General features: G+C 40.9%; 1 protein-coding gene across 4 annotated transcripts in view; it reads left to right on the forward strand.

The window, feature by feature from the left end:
• Window positions 1–27069, forward strand: part of CASK (calcium/calmodulin dependent serine protein kinase) — a 300775-nt gene that overhangs the window by 26066 nt on the left and 247640 nt on the right. For all 4 annotated transcript variants that reach the window (XM_070750527.1, XM_070750530.1, XM_070750528.1 and 1 more), the window contains exon 2: window positions 25504–25616. In XM_070750527.1, the coding sequence (XP_070606628.1) occupies window positions 25504–25616 (113 nt within the window). The remainder of the gene's footprint in view (window positions 1–25503; window positions 25617–27069) is intronic.

The following is a 27069-nucleotide window of genomic DNA, read 5'->3' on the forward strand; positions in this document are numbered from 1 at the left end:
CAGTCTATTACTCCTTTGCTAGGCCTCTTAACGAGTGTGGCTTATTTGTGTATTTAGTGAGACCTAGCCTATCTGTACTCATTGGCACGAACTTTGGATTGATCAAGATTGTCTTTGAGTGGCAGACGCTCCTGGGCTTAGGAGCCTGGGCCCTCCTTCCTCTTGGGAATTCTTTAACTAGTACTTGTTGCTTCTCCTTATTTAGCTCAAGATGTCCGTGTATTTTATCAGGCCATGGCTTCTTCTATTCCCAAGAGAGGCACTTCTTCCAGAAATACTCAGGACTCTAGGCCTACTGGAGATGAAATCGAACCCATCCCTCAGGCGTCGTCCTCCTCTCTTGCATCTCCTCCAAAGGCTAGGTCCACCAGAGCTGAAAAGAGAAGGGATAGAACTCTCCAAAAAATGAATGAACAATCAGCTAAACGTTTAAGAGTGCAGGCCCAAGTACACATTAGTCCACCTGAACCCCCAGAGTCTTCTGATCTGCCTCCCTCAGGTGTTCCTGTTCCTTCTCTGGATGAGCCAAACCTAAACAGGCCCCAGCCTAACTTATGGGGTTTACGTCCAGAGGAACCAGAAATTTTGACTCAGGGTCCCTTAGAGCCAGGTCCAGCCCAGGCCCACCGGTCTCCCTCTGATCTACCTGCATCTATTACTAATCTCTCTCCTGAGCTGCAGTCTATGTTTTCAGCTTTATCTCAAGCCATTGATGCCAAATGCATGTCTATCAATGTGCGTCCACAAACTTGTGCTCAGTCTCATGCCTCCAGGCTTGTGAGCTCTTTCTCAACTTACAGAGTTCCAGCCCAAGAACCAGACTCTGACTCCTCCCAGGAAGAGAACGAGGATCCTGAGGACAGGGATGACCCATTCCAAGACCTGTCAGAAGATGAGGAATCTCAAATCAAGACATCCCCACCCCCATCCTCTACTATTTTTCCCTTTCAACTATTTAAGTCTCTACTATTCAAAGCTAGAGCAGCCACAGGTATCTCTGGTCAGGGCAAGCCTGCACCGCCCACTGCGACTCCTCAAGAGGAGAATCTCCCTTTCTTCATGGAGGAGCAGGAAGACACTGAGGTCATCCCCATGCCTAAACTGTTCAAAGACACACTGCTGAAACAGTGGAACCACCCAACTTTGGGTACTAATACCTCTTCCAAAGATAAGAAACTACAAAGTCTCTTCTTCTTATGAGGATCTTCTCCTTTTTCCCAAAGCAGATGAGCCGGTGATGATTCTCCATTCTGCAGCGGCCAAGCCGGGAGAGGCAGAAGAAGTTTTAAAACCGGAGGACAAGCGCATGGAGCAAATGCTCAAGAAATGTTTCTTTGCTGACACCTGGGCTATTAAATGCGCAGCAGCAGCAGCACCCTTTTTTTACCAGAGCCATGATTCTATGGTTGCAACAACTCCAGCAGCATATTCCTCCCGACAATCTAAGGAGTCAGCAGGACATCAACAAAGTGTTTGCAGTGGCCCAGTACGTCGCAGGCGCCACTCTGCAATCGTCTAGATTTGCAGTGAAGTCAGTTGCTGCCTCAACAGTGGCCAGGAGATGCCTTTGGCTCAACCCCTGGCAAGCAGGAGTGAGGCAAAAATGGCAGTTCTCTATGGACCCCCTGAAAGGCAAAAACTTATTTGGTGACTTGCTTGATCCGCTTCTTACAGAAACCACTGACAAAAAGAAAGTCCTGGGCCATACTATCAAGGAGGCTGCCAAGATGCAGCAGTCCTTTTGGCGTCCTGGTCACCAACAGGAACAGGGTTTTGCGTTTCAAAGAAATTCAGGTCAGTATAACCCCCGTTTTCATTCCCAAACAGATAGGAACCCCAGGGGCAGAGGTTCCCATAACAGAGGGCTCCTCCTCTTCAAGGGCCTCAAAAAAGGACCAGATGGTGATCAGCCTTCTAAACCCATTGGGGGGCGCTTGGCCTGGTTCTTCTCGGACTGGCGCCGTTTCTGTAAGGACGCTTGGGTTATCTCCATGGTCAAATGGGGGCTTCAGTTGGAATTTCTTTCCATGCCCCCCAAACATTTCATTTCATGCCCAGCTCCCAGATCTCTTTCCTCCCTCCTCTGTATAGAGGAAGCTATTCAGCACCTCACCATTAAAGCTATCCAGCCTGTTCCTTCCTCCCAGAGAGGCCTAGGGTTTTACTCCATCCTCTTCATGGTACCTAAGACTTCAGGAGGATGGAGGGCCATCTTAGATCTCAAAAGATTGAACCAGTTCATTAAATACAGAAAATTCAGGATGCATTCTGTATCTTCCATTTTGTTATCAATCCATCCAGGAGACTTCATGTCTTCCTTGAATCTTACGGAGGCTTATCTTCACATCCTAATTATCAAGGGCCATAGACAATTCCTCCGCTTTGCCTTCCAGGGCAAACACTATCAATATAGGGCTATGCCTTTTGGTCTGTCCTCGGCCCCTAGAGTTTTTACCAAGCTCCTGGGTGCCCTAGCGGCCCATATCCGGGCTACTCCCATCCATATTTTGTGCTATTTGGATGACATCTTAATCCACGGCCCCTCCAAAGAGGGTACCCACTTAGATCTCTACTCTTCCATATCTTCTCCTACAGGATCGTGACTTTTCCATATATCTCAAAAAAAGTCAGCTCTATCCCTCTACTACCCTCCAGCACTTGGGAGCAATGATAGCTTCTATCAATTTAGATTCTAGACAATCTAAAGTTTTCCTCTCTACAGAGAGGAAGATCAGCATCAAGCAGCTTATCTCCCTATCATTCATGGTAGCCTTTCTGGTGGCAATCACCTTGGCTAGGCACATTTCTGAACTGGCAGCACTCTCCACCTGACAAGACCTATGCCAGGTCCACCCAGGCAAAGTAGTCCTTCGCCTAGACCCGACCTTTCTACCAAAAGTCAGTTTCATGTTTTACAGACCTCAAGACATAGTATTGCCGTCATTCTGCTCTAATCCAAATCATCATCTCTCTATTACAGACCTGGGCAAGGGGCAGCCCACGGGCCGCATCCGGCCCGCCTGCTGTCTGCTACCGGCCCACCCCCTATCTGTGACCAGTCTGCAGAGATCGGGGTCTGCTCCAGTGCGAAGATGAAAGAGCTCACCGCATCTGCCGGGACTCCTCCGGTTTCTGTTTTCCTGATGAATCATGAGGAAAGCAGGAACCGGAGGAATCCCGACAAACGTGGTAAGCTCTTTCATCCTCGCACTGGAGCAGACCCGACCTCCTACCGAAAGCTTTTGAGAGGAGCGTCCTGAGGAGTCAAGATTTCGACAACGATGTCATCGATTATATCCATAAGACTCGCAAACCTTCCACGGAGCGTATTTACTCCTCAACCTGGCAAACCTTTTGCTCCTGGTGCAAGTCTCAGGGATTGTCTCCAATTCGCATTCCCCTCTCCAAGGTCCTCAAATTCCTGAAACACGGCCTAGATAAGGGACTTTCCCCGAATACCATTAAGCGTCAAACTTCAGCTCTTTCCTCCATCATCGCTTGTGACAACTGGATATCCCTTGCTCACGTTCCTTTGGTATCCAGATTCCTCAGGGGCATTTCCAACTCGCACCCCAAAGGTGCTGCATTCGTTAACAGAGCCTCCTTATGAGCCTCTATGAGAGGCTTCTCTACGATATCTTTCCTTCAAGGTATCTTTCCTAATTGCTATTACAACGGCCAAACGGATATCTCAGTTAGCAGCATTATCTGTCACAGAGGACCTGTGCCTTTTCCACCAGGACAAAGTAGTCCTCCGCCTTGACACGTCCATTGTTCCCAAAATCAATTCGATATTCCATCGGAGTCAGGACATTATTCTACCAACCTTCTGCTCCCGACCTTCTCACCCTTCGGAACACAGATGAGTCAACGCTCATTTTCTCCTTTTTTTCTTTCATTTCTCTCTCTCTCCCCCCGCCTTTTCTATTTCTCTGTCTTGCTTTCTTTCTCTTGCTTCCTTTCTCTCTCCCCCCCTCTCTCTCTTTCTCTCGTACACCATGCCGGCAACAGCGGCATCGGGCAGTAGCCGTGGGGCAGCGACAGGGTGGTTGGCTGCAAGTGGGAGCTCCAGGGTGGAGGCACCGACGGCGGCGGCTGGACGTGTTGCTGGACGCTGTACATGCTGCACTGGGCATGGGCACGGGGCTGGCACCTCCATCCCGGTCCAGCCAGTGGGCCAGTGCCAGCCCTGCGCCCATGCCCAGTGCAGCACCAGCATGTATGGCATCCAGCAACACATCCAGCTGCCGCCGTCGATGCCTCCGGCCTGGAGCTCCGGCTCGCAGCCGCCGCCCCACAGCTACTGCCTGGTGCTGCTGCTGCTGGTGTCCTCCACTCCTGCTACCGGCGCCCTCCTGCCGGGCCCCAAAGCTCACCTGCCGCCGCTGCCAGGGAAGCTCCAGCCGGGTGAGGCATTGCAGCTGCCAGAAAACTTGGAAGACGCAAAGAAAGCTCAGCTTTCGGTCTCACAACTTTTTGCTCTTCACGCCCTCAGAAAAAAGTTGTGAGACCGGAAGCTGAGCTTCGTTCTTCGTGGCACACCTGACCATGTTCCGCGGCACACTGGTTGAAAAACACTGCTATATAGAAGTGTATCAGCAGCTCCTTGGGCAGTTTGAGCTTTCTGAGTTAGCGCAGAAAGAACATTATTTGTTGTGCTTTTTTAATGACATTTTTATGTTAGCTGACCATTTTAGGTCTTGAGATATGATAGAACCTAGAAATTTGAAGGTCTCTACTGTTGATACTGTGTTGTCTAGTATCGTGAGCGGTGGTAGGATGGGAGGGTTTTTCTTAAAGTTTTCCATCATTTCTATGGTTTTGAGTGTATTCAGTTCTAGATTGTTCTGGTCGCACTACGAGGCTACTTGTTCAACCTCCCATCTGTATGCAGTTTCATCATTTTCTTGAATGAGACCAATCACTGTTGTATCATCTGCAAACTTCAGTAGTTTAACAGATGGATCATTTGAGATGTAGTCATTGGTATATAGAGGGAAGAGAAGTGGTGAGAGTGCACAGCCTTGGGGGGGGGGCGGCGGCTGTGCTAATTGTACAGATATCTGATGTGATTTTGCCTAGTTTCACCTGCTGCTTCTGTCTGTTAGGAAGCTTGTGATCCAGTTATAAGTGTGTTCAGGTAACCGCTAACTGATTTAGTTTAGCAAAACAATGTCCGGTATGATGGTGTTGAATGCTGAACTAAAGTCTACAAAGAGGATCCTAGGATAGGTCTTTCGAAATTGAAGATTGTAGGATGTAGTTCCAGGGGAAGGAGGGATCGCTGCTTAATAACAATTCCTTGTTCCGGCTCTGTGAGCTCAACCCAGAATACTGGTGACAAGTGTAATTCTGGCCCTGGGCTCAGGTTGCTGCTACTCAATGCCAGGTCGGTGGTAAATAAAGCTCTTCTCATCCGGGATTTAATCCTGGATGAGGAGGCCGACCTGGCATGTGTGACTGAAACCTGGCTGGGCCCAGAGGGAGTAGTTCCTCTCTGAAATTTGCCCAGCCGGGTTTCAGATATGGCATTAACCTCGACCCCAGGGAAGAGGGGGAGGAGTGGCTATTATAGCCAGGGAGAGCCTTTGCCTGCATAGACTCGTTGCTCCAGAGATTGCGGGTTGCGAGTCCCTCCTGGTGAAGTTGGACTTAGGGGTTCAGGTGGGCTTGTTGCTCACGTACCTGCCTCCCAGCTATGTGTCAACAGCCCTGCCTGTGCTACTCGAGGAGGTAGCCGGGCTGGCGGTGGGGTTCCCTAGACTTATTGTCTTGGGGGACCTCAACCTGCCGTCGCTCGGCGAATCCTCTGGACTGGCACAGGTGTTCATGGCCACCATGGCAGCCATGGACCTGACCCAAGTAGTATAGGGTCCGACTCACGAGGGGGGGCACGCACCCGACATGGTATTCCTCTCTGAGCAAATGAGTAATGGTCTGAGACTAAGGGGCTTAGAAGTGTTGCCTTTGTCATGGTCAGACCATTTTCAGCCAGTCGAGAGGTGACACGGAGCTGGGTCCAGGAGATTGTCAACGCCTCCTTGGTGAAGGGGTCCTTTCCGGCTCCTTATAAGGAGTCACTTGTGTGCCCCCGCCTCAGGAAGCCTTCCCTGGACCCAGCCGTGCTCAATAACTACCGTCCAGTCTCCAACCTTCCCTTTATGGGGAAGGTTGTTGAGAAGGTGGTGGCGCTTCAACTCCAGCGGTCCTTGGAAGAAGCCGATTATCTAGGACCTCAACAGTCTAGATTCAGGCCTGGCTACAGCACGGAAACTGCTTTGGTCGTGCTGATGGATGATCTCTGGCGGGCCCGGGACAGGGGCTTGTCCGCTGTCCTGGTGCTTCTTGACCTCTCAGCGGCTTTCGATCCTTCTGCGCCAGCTGGGGGGATTGGAAGTGGGAGGCACTGTTCTCCAGTGGTTCTCCTCCTACCTCTCCGGTCAGTCGCAGTCGGTGTTAGTGGGGGGTCAGAGGTCGACCTCTAGGTCTCTCCCTTGTGGGGTGCCTCAGGGGTTGGTTCTCTCCCCCCTGCTATTTAATATTTACATGAAACAGCTGGGTGAGATCATCCAAGGGCATGGGGTGAGGTATCATTAATATGCTGATGATATCCAGTTATACATCTCCACCCCATGTCCAGTCAACAAAGCAGTGGAAGTGATGTGCCGGTGCCCAGAGGCTGTTGGGGCCTAGATGGGTGTCAACAAACTCAAACTCAACCGAGACAAGACGGAGTGGCTGTGGGTCTTGCCTCCCAAGGACAATTCCATCTGTCCATCCATTACCCTGGGGGGAGAATCATTGACCCCCTCAGAGAGGGTTCACAACTTGGGTGTCCTCCTCGATCCACAGCTCACATTAGAGAAACATCTTTCAGCTGTGACGAGGGGGGCGTTCGCCCAGGTTCGCCTGGTGCACCAGTTGCGACCCTATTTGGACCGGGAGTCACTGCTCACAGTCACTTATGTCCTCATCACCTCGAGGCTCGACTACTGTAACGCTCTCTACATGGGGCTACCTTTGAAAAGTGTTCGGAAACTTCAGATCGTGCAGAATGCAGCTGCGAGAGCAATCATGGGCTTTTCCAAATATGCCCATGTTACACCAACACTCCGCAGTCTGCATTGGTTGCCATTCAGTTTCCGGTCACAATTCAAAGTGTTGGTTATGACCTATAAAGCCCTTCATGGCACCGGACCAGATTATCTCAGGGACCGCCTTCTGCTGCACAAATCCCAGCAACCAGTTAGGTCCCACAGAGTGGGTCTTCTCTGGGTCCCGTCAACTAAACAATGCCGCTTGGCGGGACCCAGGGGAAGAGCCTTCTCTGTGGCGGCCCCGGCCCTCTGGAACCAACTCCCCCCAGAGATTAGAATTGCCCCCCACCCTCCTTGCCTTTTGTAAGCTACTTAAAACCCACCTCTGCTGCCAGGCATGGGGGAATTGAGATACCCTTTCCCCCTAGGCCTTTACAATTTTATGCATGGTATGACTGTATGTATGTTTGGTTTTTATTATAATGGGTTTTTAATTGCTTTTAGTATTGGATTATTTTTCTTTTATTGAAATGAATTTTTATTACAATACAAAGATTAAAAAGAGCAGGCATATAGTATTGTACATAATGTATCATTTCACAGTATAATTATTATTTGTATAGTTATTGTACTTAAATTCTAAAATACCTTATACAGAGCTGCCCCTGGTTTCCCCTCCCTCCCCAATGAACTGTTAGCCTAAGAGTTCTATTTTTCCCTTTTGATATCAATATACAGCTTATGGCATCAGCGGTTGTCACACATTTGTTCTATCATACAATTAATCTAAAGTCAGATTGGTTTGATCTTAATTTTGTGTCTCGGAATGATTTTAATAACATCTAGTTTACTACCATTATTTTTTTTCCTTGTCTCGACCCAGTCATAAATCTTTTTCCAAATTTCATAGTATTTTGATAGTTTTTTATTTTTAAGTTTTGGGTTAATCTGTCCATTTCTGCACAGTCGTATATTTTTTTAATCATTTCTCTTTCCGATGGTGTTTCTTCTTTTTTCCAATTTTGTGCTATTATAATTCTAATTGCAGGAATCATGTGTTGTATTAAATAATAATAGTCTTTTTTAAGTTTTTGATTTATTATGCCTCGAAGAAAGGTCTCTGGTTTTAATATCAGTTTAATTGTGGTAATTTCGAAGATCCATCTTTGGAGTTTTTTCCATGTCTTTTGTATTTGGGGACATGTCCACCATAAATGAAAGAAGGTCCCATTTTTATTTTTACACCTCCAGCAATTTGGCTTCAGGTTTGGATATATTTTGACTAGTCTCGCTGGTGCTAAATGCCATCTGTAGAACATTTTTTGAATATTTTCTTTATATGGAACAGATTTCGTTATTTTAACATTTTTCCACATTAATTCCCATTGTTCTAAATATATGTTATGTCCTACATTTTTAGCCCAACTAATCATATTTCCTTTAACTATTTCCGTTTCCATTTTATACTCAATTAAAAAGTTATATAGCCTGGTTATAAAAAAAATTTCTTGACCTAATATTAATTTATCTAATACACTATCCTTTTCCTGAATTCCATTTTTCTTATTATCTTTATGCCATTTTACCTGAATTTGTGTGTATGGCCACCAATCAATAATAATATTTTGTTTTTCTAATTGTTGTCTTGTTTTAATATTACCTTTCTCATCTAATATATGATTATAATTCACCAGTTTTTGGATTTGGAAAGTATTTGGATGTGTAAGTGCTTCCATACTAGAATACCATCTTGGAATTTTAACATAGTGTTCTCTTTTAGTCTTTATCCATGTTGCCATTAAGGAGTCTCTAATTATATGATTTTTAAAATATGTTGGGACTTTGTTTTTTTCATTCCAAAGGAATCCATGCCACCCTTGTAAAATATCATGTCCTTCTAAAGCTAATAATCTTTGGTTTTTAAGTTCTATCCAATCTTTTATCCAAAGTAATGTTGATGTTTGATAATAACTTTCAAAATCTGGAAGTCCGAATTCACCTTGTTTGACTTTATCTTGTAAATATTTAAATCTTACTCTCGGTTTTTTCCCTTCCCATATGAATTTGGAGATTGTGCTGTTTAATTTTATATTTAAAAAATTATTTAATTTTACTGGGATCGTTTGAAATAAATAAAGAAATTTTGGTAGAATCATCAATTCTCCCTGTAAGTGAAATGTGCAGTTTATTCCATCTGATTAATTATTCTTCGGGTTTTTTTATTAATGTGTCATAATTGTCTTTTTTGATTGTGCTACATCTTTTAGTTAGTGTTATGCCTAAATACTTTACTTTCTTTACAGTTTGAATTCCTAAATTTCTCTCTAATTCTTGGTCTTGTTCTGGTTTCATGTTTTTGGTTATGATTTTAGTTTTTTGTTTATTAATTTTTAAACCTGCCACCTCTCCATATTGGTTTATTTCTCTCATTAGATGTTCACCTGCTTCTTTTGGATCATCTATAATGAATACTAAATCGTCCGCATAGACCTGTATTTTAAATTCTTCTTTTCTAACCTTCAAACCTGTAATCTTTCAGTTTGTTCTTATTTGGTTTAACATTGTTTCGACTGATAATATATATAAAAGTGGAGATAGCGGAAAACCTTGACGTACCCCTTTCCAAATTTGGAATGGTTCCGTTAGTTCACCATTAATTATAATTTTTGCAGATTGGGTATGGTATATTGTTTGTATCATTCAGGTAAATTTAGGGCCAAATTTCATTTTTTGTATTAATTCAAATATGAATTCCCATCTCAAATTATCAAATGCTTTCTGGGCGTCTTAAAAACATAAGGGCTAGTAGTCTTTCGGAATGTATCTCGTAGAATTCTAACACATCCAATATCGTTCTTATATTGTTTCTTATATATCTTCCTGGCAGAAATCCATTTTGATCAATATTTATCCATTTATTCATAATCAGTTTCATTCTATCTGCCATAATTGACATAAAAATCTTATAATCTACATTAAGGAGCGATATTGGTCCGTAGTTTTGTATGTTTGGGTTTTTGGAGATATCCTTTGGTATTAGACTTACTAACGCCTGTGTTCATGTTGTCGGTATTATTCTCTGTTCTGGGACTTCATTAAATATAATTAATAATATTTCCCCTATTGTTTCTTTTAGTTCTTTATAGAATTCCCCTGGTATCCCATCTGGGCCTGGTGTTTTATTGTTTTTTTGTTTCAATATTGCATTTTCCAATTCTATTAACATTATTTTCTTGTTTAGTATTGTTCTATCTACTTCTGATATCTCTTCTAATTTTGCATTTCCTAAGTACGTGTTTAGTTGTTCTTCTTTTATCTCTTCTTTTTGGTATAATTCTGTGTAATATTTAACTGCAATATTCTTTTTCTTTTCCATTGTATATTGGTTATCTCAATTTTCATCTTCTAATCTTTGTATATATTGTTATTTTTTTAATTTTTATGCAAGCCATCTACCTGTTTTATTTGCGTTTTCAAATTCATGTTGTTTAGCTATCTTAAGTTTAACAGCGATTTCATCTTGTATTAGTAGATTGATATTGTGTATTATTTTATCCTTTTCTTCTCTTAAGTTCTTGTTTTGTAGGTCTTTTGGCATTTCTATTTCTAGGTATTTTAATCTATTTTTATATTCATTCAATTTTTTATCTTTAGATTTTTTGTTTTTGGCTGAATATGCTATTGTTAGCCCTCTTATATATGCTTTCGTGGTATCCCAGATATTCTGAATTGTAGTGTCATTGTTCCAATTGTCCTGAAAAAATAATTTAGGTTCTTGTTGAATGTAATTAATATAGTTTTGTTCTTTTATCAATATTTGGTTTATGGACCATCTGTGGTGTTCTTTCCTTGGTTCTTTTATTTTTATTGATATTGGATTATGGTTCGCCCATAAATTTGGTCCTATTTTGATTTCTTGAATGAGTTTCCCAATTTCTTTGTCTGCCCAAATCATGTCTATCTTTGACCAGGACTTCTGAGGAGGTGAGTAAAAGGTGTATTCTAAATCCTGAGGGTGTCTCTCCCTCCATATATCTGAAAGTCTATATTCTCTCACCATCTCAAGAAATTCAACAATTCATCTCAAGAAATTCAACTTCTCTTTAGATTTTTTAAAATTGTTTTCTAATCTTTTTGGATATTATGTACCGCATTATAATCTCCAATAATACATATATTTTTCCTTTCCATCTGTCTTACATGTTCTTCTATTTTTTTATAAAATTCTTTCTGATTTGAGTTTGTAGCATAAATTACTATTAGGACTATTTCTTTGGTTCCTATTCTAATCTTTACACTTAATATTCTTTCCTCCTTATCTGTGTAGATTTTTTCAGGTTGAAGTTTTTCCTTAATATATACAGCTATGCCCCTTCTTTTTGAATCTGTTAATGCTGTATATAATTTACCTAATTTTTTATTTTCTAACAATTTACGGTCTTGATTTCTTATATGGACTTCTTGTAGTTTGGTCATTGTCTGTTTTCTTTTTATGGGTGAGTTCAATCCGTTGATATTTACTGAAAATAGATTAAGTGTTTTTTCCTTGTTTTTCTTTCTCTTCCCTGTTTACCCCTCCTCCCCCCTCCTCTACTGTCACTTTGCCACCGCTCTTGTTATAATTCTTTCCTCCTTTTGTGTTTCCCCCTTTTCCTGTTCTCTCTCTGTCCTTTTCTCCTCTATTCCTTCTTTCCGGCTTTGATGTTCTGTGTCAGGATTGTTGTCTCCTTCTTTTTCTAGGTGTTGTCTAATAAAATAATCGGCTTTTTCAAATGAGTCAATTTTGATTTTCCTCCCGTTCCAAGTTATTAAAAGTCCTTCTGGGATTAACCATCGAAATGGTATTTCCCTTCTCATAAGCTTCACCGTTAAATAATGATAGTCTCTCCTTTTTTCTCTTATCCTTTTGGGTATCTATTTGAGAACAATTATTTCTTTCTCTTGGTAGATTATTTTCTCATTTCTTGTTGTTTTATATATTTCATCTCTTATGGATTTTTTTGTAAATCGTACATGAACTTCTCTCAGTAATCTGTGGTTTTTTGCATAGTTTGTCTGGATCCTGAATGTCTCATCAATATGATTTTTTAACCTCCTCAATTTCAATTTTTGTGTTTTCACTTATTAGTTTTGCTATTTTATTAAATAAATCTTCATCTGCATTCTCCGGAATGTTTTGGAAGCGCAGGAATTGTGCAGATTTCTCCATCTCCAGTATTGCAATCAAGGCCTCCAGCTCTTTATTGGCAGCTCTTAATCTTCCCTCTGCTTCTCCTATTTTGTCTTCTGTTTTTCTTGTGTCTGTCTCTAATTTTTGGATTCTTTGTTCATGGTTAATAATAATTTCTTGTATATTCTCCATTCGGTTCTCTAAGCCTTCAATTTTATCTGTCATTTTTTCAAAGTTCTTATTTGTTTCTTCCTGGTTTTGTTTTATTGTTTCTTGAGTTGCTGAAACAGATTCCTGGCTCCGTACCATGAATTCCTGGATTAAATTTAATGACGCTTGTATTGATTGAAGAGATGTTTTTTCCACTGTTGCCATTTCTATACTTGATTTTGTATTAACTATAGGAGGGGTTCCAGGTGTAGCTTTCTTTTGATATTTGGAAAAGTTCATTGACATACTCAAAGTTATCTCTAGAAGTTCTCAAAATTTCCCTATATTTATCTTAAAATTAGTCTATAAATGATATAATCAGCGGTATTAACTAATTAAGGAAAAGAGTAATAACTTTGTTTTGGGAGATCGACTTACGGGGTCAACAGGACTTCAATAAAATTTTTGCAGCAGCCCAATATGTAGCAGGCGCCACTTTGCAATCATCCAGATTTGCAGCAAAGTCGGTGGCTGCCTCAACAACCGCCAGAAGACTTTTATGGCTTTGCCCTTGGCAGGCGGGAGTGAGGCAGAAGTGGCAGCTTGCCATGGGTCCTTTGAAGCATGATCTTTTATTTGGCAACCTCTTGGACCCCTACTCACAGAGACCACTGATAAAAAGAAAGTTCTGGGGCCCACTACCAAGAAGGCTATCAAAACACAGCAGCCCGTTCAAGGTTCCAATCGTCAACAAGATCAGGGGTTTGCTTTCCAGAGGAACTCAGGTCAGTATACCTCTCATTTTCACTCCCAAGCAGACAGGAACCCATGGGGCAGAGGATCTCGCTTTCAAAGAGGCTCCTCCTCCTCCAGAGCCTCTAGAAAGTCCAGATGGTAATCTCCAATCTATTCCCATTGGAGGGCGTCTGACCTGGTTTGCCTCCAGTTGGCGCCGTTCCTGTAAGGACCCCTGGGCTATCTCCACAGTGGAATGGGGGTTTCAGTTAGAGTTTATCTCCATGCCCCCTAAGCACTTCATATCCTGTCCACCCCATAGATCTCCTTCCTCTCGCCTTAGAATGGAGGAAGTAATTCAACACCTTTTGTCCACCAGGGCTATCCAACCAGTTCCCTTTTCCCAAAGAGGTCTCGACTTCTACTCCATTCTCTTCACTGTCCCTTAGACCTCTGGAGGATGGAGGGCCATTCTAGACCTTAAGAGATTAAATCAATATATAAAATATAGAAAGTTTAAGATGCATTCTCTGTTATCCATCCTAGCCTCCATTCACCCTGGAGACTTCATGTCTTCCTTGGATCTTATGGAAGCTTATTTCCACATTCCTATTGTTAAAGGCCACAGACAATTCCTTCGCTTCGCCTACCAGGGCAAGCATTATCAGTATAGGGCCATGCCCTTTGGTCTGTCCTCGGCTCCTCGAGTCTTTACTAAGCTCCCGGGCACCTTGGCGGCCCATATTTGGGCCACTCCCATCCATATTTTGTGCTATTTGCATGACATATTAATTCACGGTCTCTCTAAGGAGGGCACCCGTTCAGACCTCCAAATTGCCATGTTTATCCTACAGGATCATGGTTTCTCTATTAACTTCAAGAAAAGTCAGCTCCAGCCTTCCACCGCTATTCAACACTTGGGAGCAATCATAGATTCTGGTCTCTCCCAGGTCTTCCTTTCTACTTGAGAGGAAGATCAGTCTCAAAGAGCTTATCCCTCAAGTTAGCTCTCAAAGAAGGGCTATCATCGTCACCCTGTCCTCCCTACTGGGAAAGATGGTGTCCTGCATTGACATTATCCCATGGGCTCGCCTCCACGCCAGGGATCTCCAATGGCTTCTGTTGCCGTTCCAGAGATCGGGGAACAGCAACTTGGCACGCCTCATCTCCATCCCGACCACCCCATTGAGATCCCTCTCTTGGTGGACCTCCTCGCCCTGGACAAAGGATCTCCCTTCAGGATTCCAGACCAGTTCACCAACACCACATATGCCAGTGTGACGGGCTGGGGGGCCCACGCTTGGGGTCTGATAGCTCAAGGCATGTGGTCAGCAGAGAAGTCATCCAGACCCATCAACTGGCTGGAATTGAGAGCAGTGTTGTTAGCCCTCAAGCAGTTCAAACCGCACATCATCAATCAACACGTACTGATTCTCATGAACAATATGGCCTCAAAGAGTCATATCTGCAGACAAGGGGGCACCCGGTCCAAGGCCCTGATGCAGGAAACCCTGAAGCTGGGTCTCTGGGCAGAGAAACATCTTCAATCATTATCGGCCAGTCACATTTCGGGAGTCCTCAACATGCAGGCAGACTGGCTTTCCCGGTCAACTCTGGATCCCAAGGACAATCCCACCTGTCCGTCCATCACCCTGGGGGGGAATTATTGACCCCTCGGAGAGGGTCCGCAACTTGGGCGTCCTCCTCGATCCACAGCTCACATTAGAGAACCATCTTTCAGCTGTGGCGAGGGGGGCGTTTGCCCAGGTTCGCCTGGTGCACCAGTTGCGGCCCTATTTGGACCGGGACTCACTACTCAAAGTCACTCATGCCCTCATCACCTCGAGGTTCGACTACTGTAATGCTCTCTACATGGGGCTACCTTTGAAAAGTGTTCGGAAACTTCAGATCGTGCAGAATGCAGCTGCGAGAGCAGTCATGGGTTTCCCTAGGTATGCCCATGTCACACCAACGCTCTACAGTCTGCATTGGTTGCCGATCAATTTCCGGTCACAATTCATTGGACCTTGGCATTGGACCAGAATATCTCCGAGACCGCCTTCTGCCGCACGAATCCCAGCGACCGATTAGGTCCTACAGAGTGGGCCTTCTCCGGGTCCCGTCAACTAAACAATGTCGGTTGGCGGGCCCCAGGGGAAGAGCCTTCTCTGTGGTGGCCCTGACTCTCTGGAACCAGCTCCCCCCAGAGATTAGAACTGCCCCTACCCTCCTCGCCTTTCGCAAACTCCTTAAAACCCACCTTTGTCATCAGGCATGGGGGAACTGAGATATCTCCCCCGGGCCTATACAATTTATGTATGGTATGCTTGTGTGTATGTTTGTTTAATAATGGGTGTTTTTAATATTTTATATTGTAAATTATTAGATTTGTTACAAACTGTTTTTATTATGTTGTGAGCCGCCCCGAGTCTGCGGAGAGGGGCGGCATACAAATCTAATAAATAAATCCAGGAGAGTGGAGCCTTCATCCGGACCTATTCCAATAGATCTGCCTCAGATTCGGTCACCCATCACTAGACCTATTTGCGACCGTGACCAATGCTCAACTCCCTTGGTTCTATTCCAGGTACCCATTCTCGGGAGTGGAGGCAACAAATGCACTCAGAACTCCTTGGCCTCGAGTTCTGCTTTATGCATTTCCTCCAATACCAATTCTTCCAGACGCAATCCACAAGGTCATCCTCGAGAAGGCCCAGGTGATTCTGATAGCCCCTCACTGGCCTCGCCGTCCCTGGTTCGCAGACCTGCAGCAGCTGTCCGTCCAGGACCCCTGGCGACTCCCCATTTCAGAGGATATGTTGCAACAGGGAGTCTCAACATCTAGACCCAGAGTGGTTCCACCTCACCACTTGGCTGTTATCTGGCGTGACCTAGGCCTTTGGGGTTATGACCCGGATACTGTAGAAGTAATCCTCAAATCCAGAAGAGTCTCTACCAACAGGATCTACGACCATACCTGGTCTAAATTTCACCAGTGGTGCACACAGGAAGGTCTCTCACCTCTGTGTATTCCCATTCACAGAATTGTATCCTTCCTCATGAAAGGTTTTCATCAAGGCCTTTCAACCAGCACCATTCAACGTCATCTAGCGGCCTTATCTTCGGTCCTGGCAGGGCCACGCAGACAACCACTTCGTTCCTTCCCTGAGATATAAGAATTTCTAAGAGGCATCTCAAACCTCAGGCCTCCCACTGTCCACAGATATCCATCCTGGGACCTACTTCGGGTTCTGCATTCTCTCACTCAAGCGCCATATGAGCCCCTAAGGTCATCATCCTTCAGGTACCTATCTTACAAGATAGCCTTTCTGGTGGCAATCATGTCTGCCCAACGCATTTAAGACCTGGCGGCCCTCTCCATCCAGCAGGACCTATGCCAGTTCCATACGGACAAAGTAGTCCTTCGCCTGGACCCTACCTTTCTCCCAAAGGTCAGCTCCATGTTTCACAGATCCCAGGACATTGTGTTGCCTTCATTCTACTCCAATCAGAGCCATAATCTCTCCATCAGATGGCACACCCTAGAACTCACCAGAGCTCTGCGGATCTACATCCAACGAACAAGACCTATTCGTAGGTCCGAAGCCTTATTCGTAGCCTACCACCCCAGATCCCTGGGATCCAGGGAATCCTCAACTCTATTAGGCTGTTGGATTCGAGGGACAATCTCAAAGGCATACGAGTCAGTGTACCAAGTGTACCAAGAGGTATCACAGCACATTCCACAAGAAGTGCAGCCACATCAGCTGCATGGGCAACTCAAGCTCCATTGGAGAAAGTCTGCAAAGCAACCACTTGGGCCTCTCCAAATTCCTTTATAAGGCACTACAAAATTGACTCTTATGCTTCAGCGGATGCTGCCTTTGGCAGAAGAGTCCTTCAATCTGTTATCTCTCACGATAGCCAACTAATCTCTCCCTAGGGACACATCTATTGGGTATGTCCCACATGACTGCTGGATCCGCTCTTTCAGTACGGAGAATAGGCGTTGATTGTTTACCTGAACGCCTCTTCTCGTATGCTGAGCGGGTACAGCAGTCACTTCCCTCCCTAACTTTCCTTCTAACTATGGTTATACCCTTTAACCTATTTCTTCCTAATAAGGAGAGCATCATTCGATCCACCACTTTTGAGCCTAAGTCTACAGATTCGTGAATTCTGGGAAAGGGGCGGATCCAGCAAGCTTTTTAAAGACAAGGCTCAGTCCTATACGGATTGGACAGCGAGCAACCCACATGACTGCTGTACCCGCTCAGCGTACGAGAAGAGGCGTTCAGGTAAGCAGATTCCCAGACACGTAAGAGAAAAACGCAAACCTTATCAATTTCTGACAAATAAATTAAATAAAAACAAAATCACATTTAAATGGTTGATTCCCGAAGGAATATTGGTGACTTTATTCGACAAGAAATATAAAATTAACACCCCAAAAGATGCAAAAGAATTCTACGAAGAGCGCCTAAAACCTCTAGAAGATAGATTTACAAAAGAAAAAGATAGCAAGGATATAACAACTACAGAAGAGCTAAGTTCAGAGGACAATCTATAGGACAGAGAAGGTGACCTGAGTTAAGCCCAGGCAGATGATTTGCAACAAACGCAAGACAAGCATGAAAGACAGGGACCTATCACAAGAGCAAAGGCGGAAGCAAGAAAATAAAATACACAACAAACTACCGACTTCAAACCAAGAAAATGACTTTGTCATATTTTCAACCAACTTACACGGATTAAACTCAGACGGAAAAGGGGGAAAATATTTCATAAACTCTTATCCCATAATTTTTATATAACGTGTCTACAGGAGACACATATTACAAAAAAAGATACCTCGCTACTACTTCTCCCAGGCCTTGGCGAACTCTTTACTGCCTCAGCACCAGTTAAAAGAAGAGGGATAGCTATGTACATCAAACCTCAATACGCACCACATCTCATTTACGATGATCCAGATGGTCAAATATTAATGGTTCAGATAACAACTAGGAAAGAGCAATTAACAGTAATAGAATATATGCACCCATTACTAAACAATCTACTTTCTTCACAAAACTACATTAAAAAATAGAGGAAATGAACCTATCTAATTTTATTATTATAGGCGACTTCAATGCCAAACAAGATAAAAGAAAAGACTATAAGAACACTAAACAATCCCATCTAAGAAAAAATCCCCCAACTACATTTGACAGCATATGAATTCATACTTAAAGATATAAGGAGAACACTCCACCCTGAGAAAACACAATATACCTTCTTTTCACATCCACACAAATCATGGTCACGTATCGATATGGCTTGGTCTAATTCTTATATCATAAACCAGATAAAAGAAATACAGATTTTACCTGGTTCTTGGGCAGATCACAATCCCATACTCTTAACTCTCAAAAACTCTAACATTACAATACAGCAAAGATGGACCATGAACCAATCTACTATAAACGAAGAACAATTTAAAAATCACATAGAAAATGAAATACCAACATTTCTCAAGATCAACTATAATGGAGATACATCCCTGCAGATTGTTTGGGATACAATGAAAGCATACATACGAGGAATATACATTTCATACTCAACGAATGCCAGAAAACAAAAAAAAGAAAAACTTAATAACCTTAATACAAAACTTCAGGCCACAGAAAAGACTCTCCAAGAACACCCAGATAACACAATGGCCATATTAGAAATCAAATCTATAAGACACGAAATAAACTTAGAAAGTCAACACCAACTCACTGCTAAAATTAAAACACTAAAACAGATAAATTTTGAATCAGCGAATAAACCGGGCCACTGGCTTGCCTTTAAATATTAGCACAACAAAAGACTGAAAAAATGATAGAATCCATTTACGATAATTTGGGCACATTAAAAACAAACACAGAGGGGGGAAAAGAACATAATAAAACAATTTTATCAAGAACTATATGATACAGACACAATAGATAACTGTGCAATCCAAGAATATTTACTCCAAAACGAAACCCTAGTGACTCCAAAGGAAGAAAACATCAGACTAAACAAGAATATCACCCCAACAGAAATCCAATTTGCTATTGCGAAACAACACAACAATAAAACCCCGGGACCTGATGGTATTCCCACAGAATTTTACAAACATCATCATGAGCTGTTAGAACCAATTATGTTAAAAATTGATAATGAAGCCCTAATACAAGGCAAACCCCCCAAAACATGGTCCGAAGCCTATATAACCATTATACCGAAAGAAAATAAAGACAGAAAATATCTGGAAAACTACAGACCCATTTCATTATTAAATACTGACTATAAAATATTTTCAACAATAATCGCAGAACGCTTTAAAAAGATTTTGAACAACATTATCCACTCAGATCAAAATGGTTTCTTACCGGCAAGAAATATTAGAAATAACACATGGACCATACTTAACACCTTAGAATACTACAAAAAAACCTCTGATAAACCAATAGCCCTCATATTCATAGATTTAAAAAAGGCCTTCAATTCCCTATATTGGGAATACAGTAGTACCTCTAGATACGAGCTGCTCTACATGCGAGCATTTCAAGATACGAGCTAGGAGGGGAGAGACATTTCTGCTCTAGTTCCAAGCTGAAATTCGGGATATGAGCCGAGCGTCCACTAGGTGGCGCAAGAATCCTTGCTTTTGGTTATCTTGGAGGGGAAAAACAACTTGTTCCAGATACGAGTACCTCGAGATACAAGCTCCCTTATGGAACGAATTATGCTCGTATCTAGGGTACTACTGTACTTCATAGCACAAATTGATTTCATGAAATTTGGAGATAATTTTCTTAACCTAATCAAATCCATTTACTCACAACAATCAGCCAAAATACTTTTCAATAAATGCACCACAGAAGAAAAAAGAGGTGTACGCCAGGGATGCCCTCTAGCACCCTTAATTTTTATACTTGCAATAGAAACACTCTTTAAAAATATAAGAAACAGCACACAACTAAACAGAATTAAAATTAAAAAGGAACATTTCAAATTACAAGCATTCGCGGATGATATTGTATTCATAATTCAGGACCCACTTAAATCAGCTCACATTCTAATGGAAAAACTTCATAAATTCGGAGAAATAAGTGGTCTTATTTAGACAAATTTTAGTTTTGTCTTATTTAGACAAAACTAAAATTATAACTAAAAATATAACAAAAGATCAAAACACCTTACTCGAACAAACTCTAAACTTAAAAATAGTTTAAAAAATTAAATATCTTGGTATTTGGATCTCAGAGAATTGTAGTAGTTTTAAAAAAGACAATTTTGACAAATTAACACATATAAACAAAAAGTCTTAGAGAGATGGACAAAGCTAAAACTGTCCCTGATGGGCAAGATTGCCGCAATTAAATCAGACATACTCCCTAGCTATATATATTTATTCCAGGTAGCCCCAATCAAATTGAATAAATCATTCTTTGAACACTTACACAAAATAATTAAAAGATTTATCTGGTCAAAAAAAAGGTAAGAATAAAACTAAAAAATTTACAAGATCAAAGATCTAGAGGAGGCTTTGGCCTCCCAAATTTCTATTTATACTATCAAGCAACTATCTTAACCAAAATTAAAGACTGGATGACTCTTCAACATACGATTACTTACCTTAGAAATATTCGATTTACAGTCGGGGTGGCACTCATTTTTAACAATGGAATTGAGCAAAATTCCAAATTAGTTTAAAAAACACCATGCAAGAAATGCTTTAATATCAACATGGCACCAGATTAAAAAAAAATTACTGTACAGCGATCCCGAAATGGATATCTCCCGATGAATCCCTCATCTATCCGATCGTCCTTTCCTCACCCAAAATTATAACTTACTCCAAATTACTTGACCCCAATGATAATATCCTCACTAAACAGCAATTAGAAGAAAATGGAATAACTTTAAACTGGCTCACATACATGCAGATAAACACTAAATATAAACAACATAAGAATACTTTTGGCTTTCAACACAATAATCCTATAGATGAAATACTATTCGGACCCAATCAAAAAATGATATCCAAACTATACAGTTACCTATTAAGACAAGATACAATAGAGGAACAAGTTAAAGGATGCATGATTGCATGGGTACAAAACTTTGGATATATAATAAACCTCCCAGAATGGGAAAAATTATACACAACCAATTACAAATTAACACTCGCGACATCTTACAAAGAGAACTTATTTAAAATGATTTATAGGTGGCATTTGCCGCCGGCTAGACTTTCAAATATGTACCCCAACATATCTCCTCTATGTTGGAAATGTAAAAAGAAACGAGGAACCTACTATCATTTGTGGTGGACATGTACATACGCCATAAAATTTTGGGCAGATATCAAAAGACTAATAGACCAAGCCATATTGATAACGATTATAATTAAACCAGAATTATTCCTCCTAGGCATTTTCTGCCAAAAAATTACAAAAGAAGACAGATACCTCATTACACAAATATTAACCCCAGCCAGAATAGCATATGCCCAACACTGGAAACAGGATACTATCCCAACGACTTTAACCATCATCACCAAAATTATGGAATGCGCAGAGCTGTCTAAAATGACGATGGAACTACAAAACAAAAACGATTTTGAGTTTTATAAGGCCTGGGAGAAGTGGTTTCGATGGCTACCTAAAATTAAAAACAACAAAGCAAAAAATAACGACCAAACTACCCACCTTTTATCCAATACCTATTAACAAAATCTTAAATTAAACACCAAAAAAGAAAACCAATAACACTAACATACAATTGAAAATATTGATTTCTAGACACTCTGGGTTTAATCCTACTGATATACGTGCATAAATACTAACAAACCAACTTCGATTTATCTCTATCTCCTACATTCATCACGCACCACAAACAAGTCACTAAACACCAACGCCTGCTATTTCTGCAGGTACTACCCTTCCCCGTCCATTACCTGTCCCTTCCCCACCCAACTCCCACCTCTTCACATATCTACTAATAACTATAATACTTTACTAATCCCACTTCAAATTATAATATGTATTAGATAAAAAATTATACAGTTTAAAACTTTGAATGCAATAAGGCTATTTATAGTCCAATCGACAAACATTAAGTAACATAAGGTATGGATTATATTCGGACATATGTCTCTGTTCATTCCAACTGTAAATGATGAATGTAATACGAATAGGTTTAGTCTAATACTATGAACCAATATACAATAAGTTATATATACTAGAGAGGCTAATTGGATATGTATACTTTTCCTTTTCCCATCCCTCTTATTTTTTGTACTCCCTTCTCCCCGCTCCTTCCTATTTTTTGTACTCCCTGTCCCCCGTTCCCCTTTCAATAAATCAATAAATTAAATTTTAATAAAGGTTTTCATAACTACAGATGTTACAGCAACTGGTTTTTAGTTATTTAGTTCCTTGATGGGGGGCTTCTTTGGCACTGGGATGATAGTAGAGTGTTTCAATCAGGAAGGAACATAGCACATCTCTAGTGATTTGTTGAAGATTTGGGTGAAGATGGGGGTCAATTGGTCAGCACAGACTTTTAAGCAAGAAGGAGTTATCTTGTCAGGGCTGCCTGATGCTTTTCCAGGCTTCTGTCTGTGAAATAGATCTTGTACTTCCTTTTCTGTGATCACCAGGGGTTGTAAACCCAATTGGATGGATTCAGTTGTAGGACATTTGGCTTTTGTTGTTGTGTCTGGGATGGAGGTTGTGGAAATAGGTGGCTGTAGTTTCTTTCCAAACCTGCAGTAGAACACATTCAGGTCATCTACCAGTTGCTGATGTCCTTCAGCTTGGGAGAGTGGTTTGCTGTATCCAGTGAGGTTTTTGAGAGTTTTCCATATTTTTGTTGGTTCATTTGTTGAGAACTGATTCTTTAGCTCTTCTGAGTACAGTAGTTCCTTTTTGCTGCTCTGATCTCCGTTGTTAATACATTTCTGGGCTGATTGTACAGCATTCTATAACCTTTTCAGGTGATCCTAGTATAGTATCCCTTCATACTATCATTTTTAAAGTTCCTCAGTACTTCTGTCTTTTGTTCTTTTATTTTTCTCTTCATGGATGCTATGTTCTTTGGAACTTTGTTTAAACCATGTTAATGGCCTTTTAGGCTTCCTCCAGGTGAGTAGGAGTTCACTTTTTGAATAGTAAGAATTATATGTCAAGAGTGTGTGTGTGTGTGTGTGTGTGTGTGTGTCAGGATTTTAGAGATGCTTAGGTGGGGCATGGTCAAAAAAAAAGATTGGGAACCACTGGCCTAGTCTAAAGAAAAGAAAAATTAGGGGTTACATGATAACAGTATTCCAGTATGTGACGGGGTGCCACAAAGAAAAAGAGGTCAAATTGTTCTCCAAAGAAATGGTTGGAAACTAATCAAAGAGAGAAGCAAATTGGGATTAAGGAGAAACTTCCTGAGAGTGAAGACAGTTAACTAGTGGAACAGCTTGTCTTCAAAAATCATGAACGCTTCATCACTGGAGGTTTTTAAGAAGAGACTAAATAGTCATTTATCAAATGGTATAGGTCAGTGATGGTGAACCTATGGCACGGGTGCCACAGGTGGCACGGGGAGCCATATCTGCAGGCACACGAGCCCTTGTCCTAGCTCAGCTCCAATGTGCATAGGTGTGCCAGTCAGCTGATTTTTGGCTCACACAGAGGCTCTGGGAGGGCGTTTTTGGCTTCCAGAGAGCCACTGGGGAAGTGGGGGAGGGCATTTTTACCCTCCCCCAGCTCCAAGAAAGCCTTTGGAGCATGGGAAGAATAAAACAGAAGCCTACTGGCCCCACCAGAAGTTGGGAAACAGGCCGTTTCCGGCCTCCAGAGGATCTCCGGGGGGCAGAGAAAGCTGTTTTCACCCTCCCCAGACTTTGAATTATGGGTGTGGGCACTCACGCATGCGTGATAGCATATGCACATGCTCTTTTGGCACCCGAGGGAAAAAGGTTCACCATCACTGGTATAGGTTCTCCTGGGAGCTGGACTACAAGACCTCCAAGGTCCCTTCCAGCTACTCTACTTGCACCATACTCACAAGAGAAGGAAACTTCTGGTTTCAGTTGTAGTTTAAAATACAAAACAACTCCATTAGTCTTTTTCAAACCTATTAATATAAATTCTCCACTGAAAGTTTTACATTTCAAATAATTTGCATCCTTTTTTTCTTATATGGTTTCTTGCAAATATTGTGCTCCAAATACCTACAAAATTGTGCTCTTTTCATAGCCATAGTTAATATCATACTCTAATGTTCAGAATATGAATTGCAGTTAACAGCCTCACTGCAAATAGAATAAAGGAAGGGGGAATTGAAAGGAAACTTCTCCCATTGCTTTTATTTGTAAATCTGCGTTAGTCAGCAAAGGGATCAATAGAAAAAATATAATGTTCCTACAAAAGTTTACACTAAAAAATTCCAAGATCTAGTACCATAAACACAGATTCACCAAAAAATAAACTGTAATCATCTTTTTTTTTCTTTAGAAAACAACTGATAATCCAAACCTGTGTCACCTTTTTGCTAGACAAACAACTCACAATATCCATGTCAGCTTTTCTATAATACTGAAAATAATACTAAACTATAATACTGAAAATACTGAAAATCTCCAAAAGGAAATGTTGATTATATTTCTCTTAAACTGAAATAACAATACATTATAATGAAGTGATTTAGAAATGGGATGTCAATAGTAATGTCTGTTTTTCTTCTGCTGTGCTACAGCTTTGAAGTTGCTGTAAGAATCTGCCTCTCGGCCATTTGACTCACCAGCTGATTGTAAAAAGATTCCTTTAAAATCTTCTTTCAAGGAACAGTTGTATGGAAGATAAATACATCAATTTCTGGGATTCCTTTTGATTCTGGAGAATTCTTCAAGTGCTTGAGCCCCAAATCAATTGTTCCTTCATCTCCAGTTCTGAAGGAATTGCTCAAGACATCAATTCCCCACTAGAAGTGATCCCTAATCAGAATGTTATACATTTATAATTTGCAGCAATCTCATTTTTAATTCTATTGATCTGATTTATATCTTCCTCATATGACTGTTTTCATGAAATTCCACCTTATAGTTAAATAGATGAATTATGTCATTTTCTTGAAAAAAAACCTTATTTAAAGTATTTGCTCGGTTGCTGACACATTGCAAAGTAGGGTAGGATTAAAATGCCAACTATATGGGTTTTTCATTTATTTTAAAAGCAAAGATCATTAAAGGGCTTTAATTCACTCAATAAAAGTTTAACAAAACAAAATTCTTTTGTTATAATTTATACCTCTTGAAATGCCAATTCAATGAAAAATAAAGTTGTAAGGGGAAAAAGAGGATCTTTGAAGTTTATATTAATTGATCAATGTTGTTCGTTTTAGGGGTCCATTTAGTGTTGTGCGGCGATGTATCAACAGAGAAACTGGGCAACAGTTTGCTGTCAAGATTGTCGATGTAGCAAAATTCACTTCAAGTCCCGGCTTAAGTACTGAAGGTAAAAATCAGTTGTTACCAAACTGTATTTTATTCTCCATCTTTGTAACAATTATGTCCTACAATTTTATTGGTATTTTTTACCCCAAAGAAATGCTCTGTTTGAAAAGTATATCAGTTACAGGTATTTTCTGCAAGTATTGATAAATTAAAGAAAATGAAAGTGATTAATACTGTTACCTTGAGTCCTCTATATTATTTCATTCAGATTAATTATTTAACAAGGAAATCAAAGGATAAATTGTTTTGGATAAATGAAAGAATACATTATATTCTTATATAAATTATACATATTAAATTATATAAATTAAATAAATGATTATGGTATATTTAATACCTATTTATAGGTGTACTATTAATTTAAATTTCTAAGTTCTATTTTCGTTGCTGCAATAAAATGTTGAGTTTCTAGGGTTTTTTTAAAAAAAGATTAATAGATTCTGTATCTTGTTTATTGCTCATCTATATTCTGCATTTGCTTACACTTTAAAAATTAAATGTAAAAACTACTTTTAACATATGTGTGTTTATATGTGCGCATTCTCTTACTAATGGAATATTTGGAGATCTAGTGATTACCTTAGTTCTAATACATACATAAGGTCTAAGTGATTTTTTGAGATTCTTCTAAAGTTGCTTAACACGTGTTACGTATGCCAGTATCAGAGTAGTGATACAATTGTGTTTTTAAATTATGTCATTACAGACCTATTGAATGTAATTAATTTTCAACAAAATTAATAATCGTCATATTATATTTTTAAAAACATCAAATCACAAGTATTTATATTTAAACTATTTATATTTAGACAGTCAAATCATTCCCCTCCTGGTAGTATATGGGATTCTTAAGGTAAGATTTCTCCTTGGAAGGCAAGGCTGTACTAATTGTAATTTACTAGGCCCAGAAAGTCAGAAAACATGAGGAATAGTTAATACAACCTTCAACTTTATATAGAAAAGCAATTTCTAGTCTATAGATAGTTGGAATTTGAACAAAATAATTTGAACAACAATGCTTACTCATGGTGATTTGTTTGCTACATTAAGTACATAAAATTATGCATAGAACTGTTTCTCCAATCATTGGAGTAGTCCACAGTCAGTGGGTTGACCTCCGTCCGTCAACCAATCAGGACTGAGCCCATGTTATAAAAGCTCAAATTCTGTCAGTCTTCCCGCTTTTTTCCTCAGTCCTCAGCAGGATTGTGTGGTCAACTCACTGACTGTGTGTCTATTTACCTTTCCTTTCTCCTTCTTTTCGTACCCTTCGGGTAAATTCATTATTTTCTTCCCATAAATAACACTTAAAAAAAAAAAATCCTCCCCTTGTGCTCCTACCTTTTGAGCCGCTGCCTCAGGAAGGCATTCAGTGGACGCGGAGAGTCCTCCCTACAAGCTCGTCCAGCTCAGACCCTTGCCGCTTAAAAAAGAAAAGTTCAGCCGCCGCTTTT

Source organism: Erythrolamprus reginae, chromosome 4, assembly GCF_031021105.1.
Source record: "Erythrolamprus reginae isolate rEryReg1 chromosome 4, rEryReg1.hap1, whole genome shotgun sequence".
Lineage (NCBI taxonomy): Eukaryota > Metazoa > Chordata > Lepidosauria > Squamata > Dipsadidae > Erythrolamprus > Erythrolamprus reginae.